The sequence below is a fragment of the Vicia villosa genome, linkage group LG3 (assembly GCF_029867415.1).
Source record: "Vicia villosa cultivar HV-30 ecotype Madison, WI linkage group LG3, Vvil1.0, whole genome shotgun sequence".
NCBI classification, from domain to species: Eukaryota; Viridiplantae; Streptophyta; class Magnoliopsida; order Fabales; family Fabaceae; genus Vicia; species Vicia villosa.
Window position 1 is genome coordinate 217,642,023 of NC_081182.1, and position 17,190 is coordinate 217,659,212.

General features: G+C 30.8%; 1 protein-coding gene across 3 annotated transcripts; it reads left to right on the plus strand.

Moving 5' to 3' along the window:
* The first annotated feature begins 206 nt into the window (after window positions 1-206).
* LOC131593603 (F-box protein At1g60400-like) lies at window positions 207-3,717 on the plus strand. 3 transcript variants are annotated; one of them, XM_058866173.1, is made up of 3 exons: window positions 207-1,434; window positions 1,549-1,851; window positions 2,253-3,714. In XM_058866173.1, the coding sequence occupies exons 1-2, from the start codon at window positions 514-516 to the stop codon at window positions 1,831-1,833; spliced, it is 1,206 nt and encodes a 401-aa protein (XP_058722156.1). In that variant the 5' UTR covers window positions 207-513; the 3' UTR covers window positions 1,834-1,851; window positions 2,253-3,714. The 3 variants fall into 3 exon arrangements, with proteins under 3 accessions (XP_058722156.1, XP_058722155.1, XP_058722154.1); XM_058866172.1 differs by having other exon boundaries at window positions 2,572-3,709; XM_058866171.1 differs by having other exon boundaries at window positions 1,549-3,717.
* The last annotated feature ends 13,473 nt before the right edge of the window (window positions 3,718-17,190 follow it).

Sequence of the window (17,190 nt, forward strand, 5' to 3'; positions counted from 1 at the left end):
GTGTAATATTTTTTTACACTGACAGTGCACTACTATTAAACTCATATTTTATTGTTATACGAGTTTATAAATTATGATATAAGCTCAAACATATATAGTCAAACAAGCCATATTTATTAAAATATAACATGGTGTGTTACTCACGGATCTCTTACTTTAGAACAAACAAAAACTCTTCCATTTTTTTAAATTAGTATTTCATATTCTTACGCTTCTCTGTATGTTTTATATTTTTACACTTTGAAAAGTCGTACTTTTTACAGGAAAACAACAAGCTATGGTGACAGAAACTTTAGAACCCATAAATTTCATCGATTGATAATTTTAATCTCAAAAAAGGACTTCCCAAATCCAGTTTTTTGTACAGCTTCTGCAACTCAAATCAACAAACTTGCTGGCAAGGTACTTCCTATTGCTCCATTCATTTTTACTTTTCAGCTCAATTTGTCAAATCCACTTTCTACCTTTTTCAATCGATTTTTCCATTACAGTTTAGCAACAAGATATTGATTCATGTCTAATTCCGTCATGAATAAAGTTGAAATCAGTGATAATAATGTACACAACAAAGACATGCTCAGTGATTTACCTGATTGCATTATCCTTCACATACTCTCTTTTTTGATTACCAAACACGCCGTAACAACATGCATCTTATCCTCGAGATGGAACGATCTCTGGAAACGTCTTCCCGCTCTTATTTTCCATATATCTGATTTTCGAGGCTTTCGAACTAATAAGATATTCTCCGAATTCGTGTCTAAGGTTTTATCTCTTCGCGATTCCTCTGTCTCATTGCACACTCTCGACTTTGAGAATAGATCTATTCTCTTGGAGGTTCCCATATTTAAATGGATTGTGAATTATGCTATTTCACATCGTGTTCAACGCTTACGACTTAGTGTAAATGGTGGCATTGCACAAATTCCTCTTGCCTTATTTTCATCTCACACTTTAACACATCTTAGCCTTTCTATTTGTTATGGTTGTGAAAACCTGTTTCCGAAATCTCTCAATTTGCCCGCGTTATCTACCTTGGAACTAGAGAATTTTACATTTTCGGTTGGCGATAAGGATTGCGCCGAACCATTTTCAACCTTTAATAGGTTGAATCGTTTGCTCATTTCCCATTGTAACGTGGAAAATTGGGGAACCCTTTGTATATCAAGCGCGACGCTTGTTAATTTTACTATGTACAATGACTCAGATGACTATTATAAAATTGAGCTTTGCACTCCAAGTCTTTGTACATTTTCTTTTCGTGGTGTTCCTTATCACGATATCTCTTGGAGCAATATTTCTTCTCTTAAACATGTAGATATTGACGCTGAAGTATTTCCATATACTTGTTATGGACCTCCGTTGTTTCTGTTTAATTGGCTCTCAGAGTTTGCTAATATCAAATCATTGACTGTCACTGCAACTACTCTTCAGGTACATTAGCTTACATCTTTTGAGGCTGTGTTTTTACTTTCTTCTTAAGATTAATTTTGTAAAATATTATTTGACTTGCATTAGACTAATTTGCTTGCATCCCTAATTACGTAGGTTCTCTCCTTAATTCCTGGTTTGTTGAAGTTTAAGATCCCTTCCTTGGGTAAACTAAAGTCATTGAAAGTGAAAATTGACGAAATTCAATGTGGACTCCTGGCGTTGAGCAATGATAAGTTACAGGACATCAAGTCAAAGAAAGAAGCTGCTATGATACATAAAGCATTTGATTTAGGATTGGAGCTGTCTCCACTTGAACTTGACGGAGTTGTGGACTTCTTGCTTCAAAATTCACCATCAGTTAAAGTTGACATAGTTGATTGCGGAAAAAAAACTTCTTAGAAAGAGACATTGATGATGGTTTGTTTTATTTTTTTCTTTCCTTCTATGTTTTTATTTATCAATATCTCCTTGGTCATAACTAGTAACTAGTTGAATAATTACTAGTCTCTTGGCTAAAGAAAGAAATTGTAGATATGTCCAGACATGATTGTGTCTAGTCTCAACTTGAGTGGATGTACTCAAGAAAGGATTATATTGCTCAGCTACAACTCTATGTGTCGGTTTGCACTTTGCATTGCATAATTATCTTTTAATTTATAGAAGGTTCACAACCTTAGGTAAGCATTAGCTTAGCTGCTAACATTTAAAAAATGAATTGTGTGCATTTTGAGTCACATATAAGACCATTTTGATTTAGTATCTAGCAGCCAGCTTTATTGTTGATTATACGATTTTTTCTAATATTGGTTCTCAATTAGTGTCAGTGTTATCAAATAGCGGCGCCATGACCGCTGTGGCGGATATACATGGCGATTTTTGGGCTCGCCTTAATGGTAAATGTTGGCCGATATTGCGGGGTTTTTTGTCATAAACCACTATAAAGGCGCTGTAAAGCGGGCGGTATGGCGAGATTTTGGCTCACCGCCATGGACAATACTGATCAGTGTTCAAGTTGACTGCGCTCCCACTTGAACTTGTGAAACTTTAGATGGAGCTTCTATTACATTTGTTAATGCAAATGCAAGAGTCACGGAGATATATTTTTGTTTCTTACATGACCTTATTTGACCTCTGTAGGAGAACCTTCCTGGTTATTATAATCCTTCAGGGTTCAGATACAATACAAATATGTTTATATTGGAAAACTCCTAATTGAAGGGCTATAGACATTGGTCCCTTTGTCGGAAATTATAGCAACAATACAAAACAGTTGAGAAAGTTGGGTAATGAGTTGTTTATTAATGGTCCCTTTGCTTTCTTATTGTTATCTGCATTGCATATAAATTGCAGCTGTATTAAAAGAAAACTTGTTAGAATTTTGTAAGCTACCTTCAAGTTTTGTAAAGCATATTATTACAATTATTTATGGTCAAACTATGCTCTATTCCTTTAGCTAACTATTAGTGACTATTATTATTAAGTGACAGTATAATACAATTTTTAAAAGATTTAAATGAAAGGTTATTGTTATTATGGGTGAAATATAGTCTGTGAAACCATCCCATCACACTAGAACTTGTTTATGTGTTGATGATTGTTGTTGATAAAACATTCCTGCATGATATTTGAGAGTTTCGGGATTGGACTGTAATCATACTCGATGTATTGTGCGTGTGTTTGTATGTATCTGTTGCAACTTGCAACAATTTGAATGATGAGCTTGTTGCCCAATATAGTGTCAAAATATCACCGCCGTAAAAAAGCCAAGATTATTGGTTATGTAATTGCATTTTGTAACATGTAGAAGGAAACACCGTCCTCATCATTCCAAACAAACTATCCTTCTTCTACTGTATGGTGAGGGGGGGAAATTATACTAGTAACTGTTTAAGGTTGGAAGAGATGCACCATGCCAACATTGTCATAACCCTATAAATTAAAGTTATCACAATGTGTTATTTCCAAAAATTGTATATTTTACTCGAGAACAATGAGGAACAAACAAACCTTCACAAATGCCAAAAGAATCTTCCTCAATACGAACAACAACTGCCATTCTGTTTTAAGTGAGATGCAAAATGGTACAATTGAAAAATTTAGAAATGATGGCTATTTCCTATGAAATTCAAAAACATTTTGAACAGAATGAAACCAATGTTTTAAAATCAGGAGAGGACCGGACAGTCCGATTGGTTCACTTGTAAATCAGTAATCAAGACAATTCAGTCTCTTGTCAGACTAAATTAAATATGCACTTAACTTGTTGTGACATCATCAAACCGATTGTTTTAAAATCCAGACAGGACAGCCCAGTCTAATTGTTTCAGTCTTCTTATCAAAGCAAATATGTTAGAATATTAATGCAAGTGTGAGTAAATGGAGAAATAGTCTCACATTAGATAGGATGTGGTGACATGAACATATATAAGTGGGAGAACCCACTCACCTACCACCTTAAGGTTTTAGGTGGACAAGTGGTGTGTTTCTCACAAAATGTGTTGCTCAAAGGTGTCCACCACTATGTACTAACAATGATATCATGAGCCTTTGATTCGAGAAAGAGACCGACTCACTTGTATCAAAGAAGAGACGTCGTTCCGTTGCAAGGTGTAAACAGAGGTACAGTTGTGAGGAGGAGCATTGTGGACTCGCACTTGAGGGGGAGTGTAATTTGTTGTGACTTCATCTAACCGATATTGAACCAGTTAAAATCAGACAAGATAATTCTATTGTATGCAATGCGAAACTAGCAATATCTAGACACGATCACAGGTCCCTTGAATATGACAAAGCAATTGGAGGACAAGGATCGTATACAATCACTCGAGCACTGCTTGGAGAGAAGTCTGATCTTGTAACGTGTTTTCTCGAACATACAAGCAGACCTAAGGAGTCATAGCTCCTCGCCTAGGAGAAACGACTTGGAGGGCTCCTGTTCTGGACTGGGTCTGCACTCAGCCAAACATAATACAAGGCCCAAACCAAAACCACTTGGCATATGGCCCAACAAATCATCTGTTGGGGTGTTGGGTGTAACGCCCCGAATAATTCGACTAATTATTTAATTAATTGTTTTTGGATTGGTAGATGATTTACGAAGTGAATGTGAAACATCAGACATTAAATAATCTTATTGAAATTTAATTATTTAATTATCGGTGGTGAAATAATGAAGTAACTATTTAACTAGACTTGTATTGTGTTGGTTGAAGTAAGAGTGGGAAGTGTGAATACTAGGCCCAATGATATAATAGTATTATTTGGTTAAGTGGAATTATAAGAAGTATCAGTAAGAGTTTTCTTTTGGATGTGCTAGTAGAGGAAAAAGGGACGAGGTTTTTAGAAGAGGAAAAGTTGTTGTGAAGAGGCAGAAAATTGAAATCTACGACGAAGCTCAGATTCGATCATAAATCATAGGGCAGTCTCCAATTCAAGGTAAGGGTGGGATTCAACTCTATAACCGGGATTATGATAAATGATATGTGGGATTTTGAGTATTGAAATTCCTACTGTGGTGTGTTTGGCTTGTTTTGTTGTCTGTATTTGATGTTGATTGCTGTGATGTCTTTTCTGAAAATCGATGATGAAACCGTTGTTGTTCTGTCAATGAAATGTTGTAAAAACTTAGTCGTGTTTATTTAACTGAATTGATCCTATAAAACACTGGGTATCATGTAAATAGATGGATGAAATTAGGCTGAAAAATTGGAACATGGAAATAGGAAAAGAAGAAGTAATAAAAGGAGGAAGAAAAGTTTGTGACGGGGGGCACATGGGGTGTGGGGCGGATGCCCCTTAAGCCCAGGGTAGGCGCCCTAGGTGCTCTCTGTAACACCCTTTTTCTAACCAAAAATTATAACAAATATTCACAGAGTATAATATGCATATGATAAAAAGGGTGTCATATGTTATCTTCACCGTAGTGAAAACCTAGAACAAACATTCAAAATATGCACTAATCATATTGTAACATAATTTGACACTTCATGCTTTCATATATAGTGAATATCGAACGCGGAAGAATAAATACCATTCAAACAATTTCAATGAATATATCACATACTATATTCATCTACCAATTTAAAATAACATAATCTCTATGCTATATGAAATCCAATATCTAGGCAACATAGCCTTTAACAACATATCCAAATATCATGTCAAATACGAAAAAAGATAACAATATCCAAATAACCAAAACATGAGTTCAAATAAACCCTCCTAAGTTTTACATGACCAGAGCATTTGAATATCTACCTAATCAAAAGATAGACTCAAGATCCTCGGCTAAATCTTCAGATAAGCTCACTACTCGTCAAAACCTGCACGATGTCATGATAAACATCATTCAAATAGAGAGTAAGAAATCAAATGATTATAGATAAACAAAATATATGAAATGCATAGCAACAATACATTCCGAGAATTCATCACACTTCACATAAACATGTATAATATGCATTAATCAAGATTCACATGTTTATATCATATTACATAACTCATTCAATTTCAAGAAATCAACATAATTACTAAATCATGTACATAATCATATTTTCAAGTATACAAGTTATATTCACGTACATACATATATCATCAATGCATGCATAATTCACATCTTCATCACATATGTTTTCAATCACATATATCGAATCAACACCACAACAACAAATCAATTGCAATTTGGGTCACATAATCGATATTTAGCGGTATACGGACCTTTGTTGAAAGAGTTTGTAATTTGGAAAAACAAAACCACTTACAGAGGTCAGCATCTATTGAAGATAGCTCCTGAATGGTGTTTGTATTGCTAGTAAAAAAAATGAAAACAGAAATAAGCACATCATAACAACTTTTCAACGCAATTTAAATATTGGATATAAAATGAGATCCCAAATTAAACAATCTAAACAATACTTTTTAGTAGTAAGTAAATTTGATATATGAAAGAAAAAAAAGGGTTTAACATAAAAGATTCCGTTGTTTAGATTCTATCTTTTGGTAACGGCTTCCTCGATACAAGTTATAGAAAGAATTTGTACAATTATAATTTAATTTGTATGTGCAAAAATTTAGAATGCAATTCAATCAACATAAACCTAAAAGAAAGGAGACTGAAAACTGAAGGAAAATGAAGAGTCTGGGGCGGCGATGACGACAACGAGGACAAAAGATCAGTGAAAGTTAAAGAGTGAGGAAAGAGAACATAAAAGTCTGAATGCCTCGCCCAACATAAGCACCTCCTCCTCGTCAAGTCTCCTCATAACTTTCATGAGTTGACCTTAAGTCATTACTCCCACGTTCGAAAGCAACAACTTGGGGGGTTCCTGTTCTAGACCAGCCCAATTATCAGAATTGACCCAATCCTCTTATAAGCATAAAAATGGTCCAATAAGCATTGACCCACTTGCTCGAGCAAATAGAGGCCACAATTCCTCTTTTGCCCATTTACCAAGCACGCCTAAAGGATAGTCTCCTCATACCAAGGGATCATCCGAGAACGCTAACTCCACCGTCCCCGCCAACGACTAGTTCAGGTGCCCAAGACTTATTCAACTATCACCTATATTTTGGACCCTGGAAACACGCTCAACCCAAAATATAGCTTGACTAAGTCACACACTAAACAGAACAATATAAATAGCCCTCTACACCTAGATGGCAAGGTAATTCAAACTTTACCCAAAGTCGCATACTTTATGTTGTACTTTTGTTCTCTTTCTTACTTTGACATCAGAGTATCTTACATGTACAACACATTTTTTCTCTGAACCATCATCGAAGATCACGCCGTCGTTGCTGACCATCTGTTTTGACTCTATACGAACAAATATATACAAATAATTTAATATAAAACTTTCTTATAATATTGTATTATTCACATAAATATGACATATCTTTTAAATTAAAAGAACATAACTAAAATAATAAAAGAAAACTATAATATAAATTAATAAAAATTCTTATATTAAATAATTTTTTATAAATTTATTATACTTTTAAAATATGTTCAATTATAAGATAATTAAGCAATGCAACCAGACACGAAGAGTACCAGCATAACAATATAATCCTTGATTTAGAACATCCACTCAAGTTGAGACTAGACACAATCATGTCCTATATATTGCAAATTTCTTTTTTTAGCCAAGAGACTAGTAATTTATCAACTGATTAGTATCTATAACCAAAGAGATATTGATAAATAAAAACATATAAGTAAAGAAAAAATAAAACAAAACAATTATAAATGGTCTCTTTCTAAAGTAAAGAAAAAAAGTAAAACAAATCAACTATAAATGTTTCTTTCTAAGAGGTTTTTTTCTGCAATCAACAAAGTCAACTTCAACCGAGGGTGAATTTTGAAGTAAGAAGTCCACAATTCCATCAGGTACGAGCGGAGATGGTTCCAATCCTAAAGCAAATGCTTCTTGTATTCTGGCAGTTTTTTTCTTTGACTTGATATTCCGTAACTTGTCATTGCACAATGTCCGGCGAAGTTCATTTTGAATTTCATCAATTTTCACTTTCAACGACTTCAATTTACTCATGGAAGGGATCTTAAACTTCGACCAACCAAGACTTAAGGAGAGAATCTAAGCAATGAGGGATGCAAGCAAATTAGTCTAATGCAAGTAAGCTAATTTTTTGTTTTAATCTAGGTTGTTAGATGGATCTATTTTCCTTTCTGTTATCCTGAATCACATTGTAATTGAGTGTTTACTATCCTATTTCATGTGGTCATATTATTATGAATGCAAGATTTCCATTTCATTAGGTTAGTTGTCTTTAAAATATGTGTGATCATACAATATAATAAAGCAAGATGAGTTTTTTGGCAAGTTTGCCATTTGTCATCTAATTAGCATGCTTACTATTTTAAAATATCTATTAATAGTAATATTTCTATAATTATCTTTAATTATTTAATAATTAATTAATTTATAAATTCCTAATTAATCTATTTTTTAATTATTAAACAAAATATTTAATAATTAACTTGGGAATAGGAAAAAAACCGTACAATTTTCAAAGTTCAATTTTTTAAGAATTGGAAAAAATAACCTTGATATTTATGTGTTTTTATCGATTGGGATTCACGGTGCCGCTTCAAGGCAAACTCTTTTAATTTTTCTTCTCCCAGTCCCTAATCATCTCCTCACCAATGTTATTTCTCTTCTCCCAATTCTTAATTATCTCTTCATTAATGCTATTTCTTCTCCCAATTCATATACTACAATTGAATAGTCAGTCAGGTAATTATTTCAAATTCTGTTGCTTTTATCTATATAAATAAGATCAATTTCATTGATTCTCAATCACACTTCTTCTGATCATACATCTCTGCCTAATTTGCACTTTTGACTTCTTGATTCCTTATCTTCTTATTTTTACCATGCCATGTGCTTTTCAAAATGTTTTTTTTTTATCGTTTTCTCTTTGTTTCCGGGGTTTTGCATGTTTATGGTAAACATGGATGGAAAAAGTAGATCTTCATCAATTTCCGGATATTTCCAGAGGTTTAATCTCAACTATTTTTTATTTTTGATTTTATAATTTGGTGTTTGATGATGAATTATTTAATTCAGATTGTTTAATTAGTTCTGGTGTGATTTAGATAGTGATTTTCTTTTAATATGATCATTAGCTAGAGTTCATAGTTTTGTAGAATTATGAAATTTTTCCCGTTGATTAGATTATTAGTTAGGAACTGTATTTTTTTAGTGAGTTTTTTTTTTTTTTTTTAATTTTTGAGTTTGTGATGTTATTAGAGGTTCTGGTTGATTATAAAAGTGTTTCATCTGGGCACTTGCAGTTTGATGTCCTCCCACTACATAACGGGATAGTAGAATATTATTTTATTTGCATTAATTTGTTCCATAATTTATAATCTTGATTTGTTCAATTTTTATAATCTTTTATGTAGTGTTGTTGTCTTAATGTTTTGTTTTGATATGTAGTGCACTTGCATTTTAATGTATGTATGTATATTTTTATATTTATTTATTTATTTATTATATTATTATATTTTTTGCTTTTATTGTTTGTCTCTATTTTGTTTTTTTTTTTGTGTGTAGGTATAAGCATATCACAGATGGATGAATTGCAATTCTTCATTTATGTCTCCGAACTTTTTATTTTATCAATTAATTATATTATCATATGTTTATTCTTTTATTGTTTGTTTCCATTTTTTACTTAAATTTTCTTTTAATTTCTTTTATGTATATATGGGATTTCATATGGTGTAAAAGTAGTATTCATTTATGTTAGTGTAAAATATTGTTGATTTTGTTTGTAAAATATTATTGATTTTGTTTGTAAACTATTCTTTTTAATTGTTTTATTTAAATCATTATTATATAAGATTTTATAACCATTTGAAAATATGTTGAATTTTAAAAGTAATACATTTTAGAAGAAATGATAGAAAATAAAGATTTGTTTTAATTGAATGAAATTTTTTCAATTGATTTCGTTTGAAAAATTAAGTATATGTTGAATGTTTAAATTAATAAGACGAATCAAAATAATGGTTACAGATATATCAATTATATTAAATTTTTAAAAATTAATTTTATATATTAAAAATTGTAATGAATAAGTAAGATTTATGAAATTGATTTATAATTAATGTGTAAATCATTTTCATTTAAAAGAATAATATGTTGATGTTGTAAATTATTTTTTTATTAGTAGCTTGAATCCAAAAATAATTGATTATATATTATTTGACATACTTTAATTGAGTTAGAATTTGCATTGATGATAATCCTTGACAATAATTAAATAAAAATGAAATTATAAGTTTTTTAATATAATTTCATTAAAAAAAATAAAAAATTTGAATAGTAAATAATTCCTGACAATATATAGTGAAAATTTTGTTTTCATTTATTCTTTTTAAGATGTAAAATATTTTATTTACTTAAATTATTTGTAAATTTGTATTATAACTTTCTTTATAAATTATAATAAATTCTAAAATATTTTATTTACTTATATCTTAAATTGCAAATGCAACTTATAGCAAAATTATTTATATCAATATATTTTAATTATTTTTTTTAAATTATAATATGATTTACGTTGGGTCATTATTATATGATTGAATTATTAATAACTAAATGATTGTATATGTATTTTGTGGTATTTTTATTTTATGAGTTAATTGTTTTTAAAACTTACACAAATTATTAATAAATTAGAAATGTCGAAATTATTTTATAATTTAAAAAAAGTTAATTAAATTAAATTTTTTATGTTAATAACAGTGACATTTTATTTATATAATAATAATCTTACTATAAGTAAAATTTCTAAATTATAAATGTTTTTGTTTTTTAAAAAATTTACTTCAAAAATAACCCGTGCCTCGCACGGGTCTAAGTACTAGTATATATAATTTACACTTGATTGATATAAAAAGGTTTATAGAATGTTTTATACGCAATAGCATTTTATTGATTTTCTAACATGCTCTTAATTATTACTGTAACACTTCTTTGAAAAATAAACTAAGTATTAATATAAGTTATACTTAGATTATGTTCTAATAAATCTACGATATATCTTATACGTTGTTAGTTGTGTAATATCTACTATCTAACATATATTAAGAGATTAACCAAATTTTTTAAATTGTCTTTTCTTAAAAAATAATTTATATTATAATTTGGATATTTTAGTAACTAACAATACTTTTTCATCTTTTTGATTTCTTGTACCAAATGTCTCACTTTTATTGATCCACATATTTTCTACAACATAATACATCATTTCTCTCTCCATTTTCCCTTTCTCTTTACTCTCTCTTCAATACATAATTATTGTCATTCTAGATGCTTTTTTAAAAAGAAATGATACTTTTACATTTTTATCTATTTGTATTTGTTAAATTTCATTTTTTTTTCAACTCAAATGTTCTTTTTTTATATGGTTATTTAATATAGTTAAATTTTTATGATTATTACTTATTTATAATTAAGTCATTCATTTTAAATTTATATGTTATTAGATTGTATTTTACGGGTCACTATCAAAATACATTTTTTATTTATTTTTTCAAATGTTAAAAAACTTTTATTCTCTTTCTGTCTCATGGATCTATTTTTTTCTTTGTATAATTATTTAATAATTAAGTCATTCATTTAAAATTTATTTGTATTTAAATAATTTTATACCATATCAATTGCATGATAGTATAATGTATTTTTTTAATTTTAATAACATTAAAAATGTATTTATCATGGGCCACTAACAAGACAATATTTATTTTAGTTTAATCAATCATCATTTTAATTTAAGAGACAAAATCTTTATTTTTAAATATTAATTTTTTCTCCATCTCAAAATTATATTTTTCTTCTTTGTCTATGATTATTAAATAGTTAAACCTATATGACTATTATTCATTTTAAATAAATAAATCATTTCAAATTTAGCAATTATATCTAAAATTTTACATTTGTATTTATACTACTTGGCCCTATTTTACAATTGTGTTCTTGACCTATATTAAAACTTTTTATAGATCATTATTTTAACTTAAAACCTAAATTTTATTCTACTAATATCTTATTAGTAAAACTTTTTTTAAATGGTTAATTTCCATTTTATATATGCAATTTGGTCGAACTTTTTTACTTCACATTTTTCGTATCGTTCAAAAAATACTACACCATAAATAATGTACCCGGGCGACAACACAGGTCTCTGACTAGTAAACCATGATATTGCCAACTTTTACAATACCTTATGTCGATGCAGAATCTGTTGCATCTACCCAATGGATGGATCGCCGCCGCCATTGTTGGAGCCGCGAGAATGATTTTCAAAGTTAGGGATGTCAAACGGAATCCACCGTAGCTGCAAGAGGGAAGGAAGCCCGATGCGCCACCAGAACGGTGGTTATTTGGGAGGAAATGCCTTGGAGCAGAGCCTCCATATTGGCGAATGTGACCGGAGCGAGTTCGTGAACCAGGAGAGAGTGAGCGTTTCATCTTGGTAGAATAGTTAGGATTTAATCACAATTTTTCTTTTTCGGAAATCGTAGGGTTTAATCACCATTTTACTATTTCAGAAATCTAGGGTTTAATTGAGATTTTACTATTTCGGGAATTAATAAAGGTTTAATTCGTTTATATGTCTTCTTTAAAGAGAGTTTTTTCAAAATTTAATTTGCTAGTTACTAGCAATGCTCTTTGACTACATAATAATAAGTTTAAAAAAATTTACTATTTATTTTATTGAGTTTTTTTAAATTAATGTATACAATTGTTCGAGATTTTTTTCTATTTTTTTCTCAACCCGATTAGATATGTCATGTGCTTTTGGATTATTCGATTGGTTGTAACTCAAGACACGAGGATCTCTGCTAGCCATCTTTAGGATTTGATTGACTTCTTTCAAATTAGGGATGACAACAAGTTGGGTGCGGGTTTCACACTACCCAAACCCGCACCCGAAATCGACACCCGAATCCAAACCCAAACTCAAAAGCTATTCGGATGCCAAAATGACACCCACACCCACACTTGTTGGGTTCAGGTTTTTTCACCCAAAGCCGAACCCGCAATAAAATACATAAAACACAGTTTTCTTACAATTTTACACCATATATATATATATATATATATATATATATATATATATATATATATATATATATATATATATATATATATATATATATATATATATATATATATATATATATATATATATATATATATATATATATATATATATATATAAGTGGGTGTGATTTTGGGTTTCGGGTGTGGGTTTTACACTATCCAAACCCACACGCAAAAAATCGGGAGGCACCCGAACCCAAACCCAATCATTTCGGATTTTCACCCGTTGACTCGGGTGCGGGTTGGCTCCGTGGATTTGGGTCTACTTGCATCCCTATTTCAAATGTTTGGGAATTAAAGATTGTTATAATGTCACGAGACAAAAGTAATTATACTTGTTTTAAGGGGAAATATAATTATACTAACGAAAAGGTGATAAATAGGTTATCTGGTTTATAATTGATCTTCCCTTTGACTCAGCTTATGGATTCAGGTTGCTCTTATGACATGTGTCCAAGGAAATAATGTCTTGAAAATTCAGAGCTAAATGAAGGTGGAGTCGTTCGATTTGGAAACAATAAACATGTCAAAAATTGAACATGGGGTGTCCATAAGCATTTTGTTTTTCATCAGCATGTTTGATGATCTAGACTATTGCATTATAATTGAACACAAAGTATTGAAAATTTTGCATGATACATTAATAATGACTAAAGGGTCCAAAATGCGTGGTCAAGCGTAGTAGCTAGTCAAGACCTTCTTGATAAATATAAGTTGTGGTATTTGATATTAGGGTGTGTTGTTGAAAGAGATTTAGTTTAACTTATCTCACACTAGAGAACGTGTTTACCTCAAACCTTTAAGAGCATGCTTTCCTCACACTAGAGGGGTTCACGATTTACCACCTTTTAAGGTCTTTCTTCCCTAAATCCTTAAAGGACTTGTTTGTCTCACATTATAGGGCTTTGAAAAAACTACAAATTGATTTGTTTACCATAACTCACAAAGGGATTAGCATAATAATCTTAGTTATGAGGGAATGAAGTTTCTAAGAAATAATAAAGAGAACTCGTATATTTGGTGTGTGCTTTTTACTAATACTAGTGTGATACATGTGACTTTGCACGGGTACTCGTCTTTTTCGCACATTGTGATTGAGGAAAATAAAAAATGATAAGGAAAGAATAAATTTTAGGTGATGGATTAATATGATAATTAAAGATGTGTGAAAAAGATAAATTAATTTTAAATAGTTTGGGCCTAAAGGTTGATTAAAGTATCTAAGTTAATGGGATAAGATCATTGTTTGGGCCTAATATTTTATTTGAGTTAATAGTGTAGGATTAATAGGCCCAAAAGGAATAATATTATTATCATGTAATAATATAACATAATTGTATAAATTGATGAAATAGAAATGTTGCTTCATGAAGTTTCTACGTGTTCTTAAACGTCCGTGTAATAGACAACAGTGTTGATACCCGTGTGTTTGCACAAGTACCCGTCGTTTTCGCGCATTTGGATTGAGGATAATAAAAGATATTAGTAAAAGATTAAATTTTGGTTAAAATAGGTAAAGTTATAAAATTACTAATATTAAAAAATTAAAAATTGAAAAATAAAGTCATTAAGAAATGAAAGATAATTAAACTATATTTAAACTGATAAATTGATGTAATTTAGGAAAATTAAAATATAATTAAACTGATACACATATATTATATAAATATTTCAAAGTATATATATATTTAATTTATTTTTTTAACAAAAGAAAAATAATGGCATAACAAGTGATATATGCTAGTAGGGACTCGTTCTTGTAACACCCTTTTAAACTCAAGACTAAATTTTTTGTTAAGGGGCAAAGGCTAAATTTTTTTTTAATAAGGGGGAAAACCGAAACTCGCTACTTTGGCAGGGGGTAAAATGATATTAACCCATAAATAAATTATTCAGAGTACATGAAAGCAAGGGCGCCACAATTCAATAATTAATAAAACGTCACACGTCTATGCCATGCATTCACTGAGGAAAATTCATCATAAGATTATAACACTTCATGTTAACACAACGGAAATTAAATCACACGGATAAGTCCAACATCTTAAAAACTTTATCCTTCAAACATCAGAATAAACAACTAGAGTTATAAAACATAAACTCAAAACATCGCGTCCCCAGTGTTACAATATCAGAGCATGACACCTAACGCTAAACTAACGCACTGACTCATGAGCTAATCCTCACCAAGTCAAAAAGCCGCTATCCTCAATCTGAAAAATGACAATAGTAAGGGTGAGTCTCATTCACAATTAAACAATGTTATCAGTTCATAAACGATAAAACATCAACAATACAATATTCACCCAATAGCAAACACATTCAGATTATATACACATCCACCAATTACAATCATTAATCAACCACACAACATTATAACATTGGATCACTTCCATTCATGTTATAATGGTCCATACACCTAATGCAATGCAACTATATGCATGTGGTACCAATCATGAGTTACACCCATCTCACCGATCTACCGTCATCAAGGATACGGCTACCTCCCTCACTAATTCCACACAATGGGAATTAGTGACCGCTTGACTTAGTATTAGATGCATGCACTTCTAAGACATGGTTAAATGGATGTTAATTTTTGTTTTAATCTAGGTTGTTAGATGGATCTATTTTCCTTTCTGTTATGCTGAATCACATTGTAATTGAATGTTTACTATCCTATTTCATGTGGTCATATTATTATGAATGCAAGATTTCCATTTCATTAGGATAGTTGTCTTTAAAATATGTGTAATATATATAAGTTTCATTATGATATAAATAAATTATTTGCTTAATTCAATAAGTTATATGTAATATCATATAAAATGGAGTAATGCAACATGATTAACATCAACACTTGATTGATATAAAAAGGTTTATAGAATGTTTGATACGCAATAGCATTTTATTGATTTTCTAACATGCTCTTAATTATTAACACTTCTTTGAAATATAAACTAAGTATTAATATAACTTATTCTTAGATTATGTTCTAATAAATCTACAATATATCTTATACATTGTTAATTGTGTAACATAAAATAAACCATGATATTGTCAACTTTTACATTAACTTATGTCGATGCAGATTCTGTTGCAACTACCGAGTGGAATTTGACATTACTAAAATATTGTCGTTATCTGATGTGACCCTTTAAATAAAAAAATTTGGAATGAGTACTTTCTTCGATGAAAGATCATCTCCACGCCGTAAATTTGACATTTCAATGATCATTCCTAAAAACGTTCCAATGATCATTCTTAAAAATGATGACATTCTTTAAATTCCAACAAACTGTTAACCAGATACAACCCGCTTTACCGTCCTAAACTTTCTTCGACATACAAAAAGTAATACCAATTCGAAAAGCTTCCCTTAAAACAGGCAATCCATTCTGCCACCTCCTTCCAAACCAAAAGTGACACTTGACAAAATAAAAGCGAGTGATCAAGAGTTTTCAAATCATTAGAACAGAGGACACACAATAAATTACCAGAAGATCAAGAAATAATACCTCGGTTTCTAAAACAACCTTTCGACGATAACCTATTGATGAAACACCTCCATCTGAAAGTCTTTATTTAAAAGGAACCTCCCTCTTCCAAACCATCTACAAAGCTTTGTCGAAATGATTGTGAGGGTCGAAAGAAGTGGTGGTGCAACTGATTAGATCATGAAAAGACCTCACAGAAAAATATGCTCACTGTTAGCGATCCAAGAAATGCGGTCATGTCCGCCAGTGGCCGGGACAACCTGCTGCAGAATTCATCGCAGGGACTACATATCAGCTTCTGCCGTAGAACACCCGGAAAAAGGATTCCTAAAATCGCCCCAAACCCACACACCATCGGCCCGGCCACCTATACCTGCCATGGAAACATTTTGCAGCATTGCCATAGAAAACATAACAGGAAACATAGATTTCAAGCTGCACTCTTCGATCCATGAAGCGTGCCAAAAAGGTGTGGGGAATCCTTTACAAATACGGAACCCGCAATTGTCCAAGAAAATGTACTCAGAAGGTTTCTACTTAAAAGAAAATATTGATCCACCAGTATGATTTGGAATTTCTACTATAATGATAACTCCCTGCCACTGACACCTGATACTTAACCT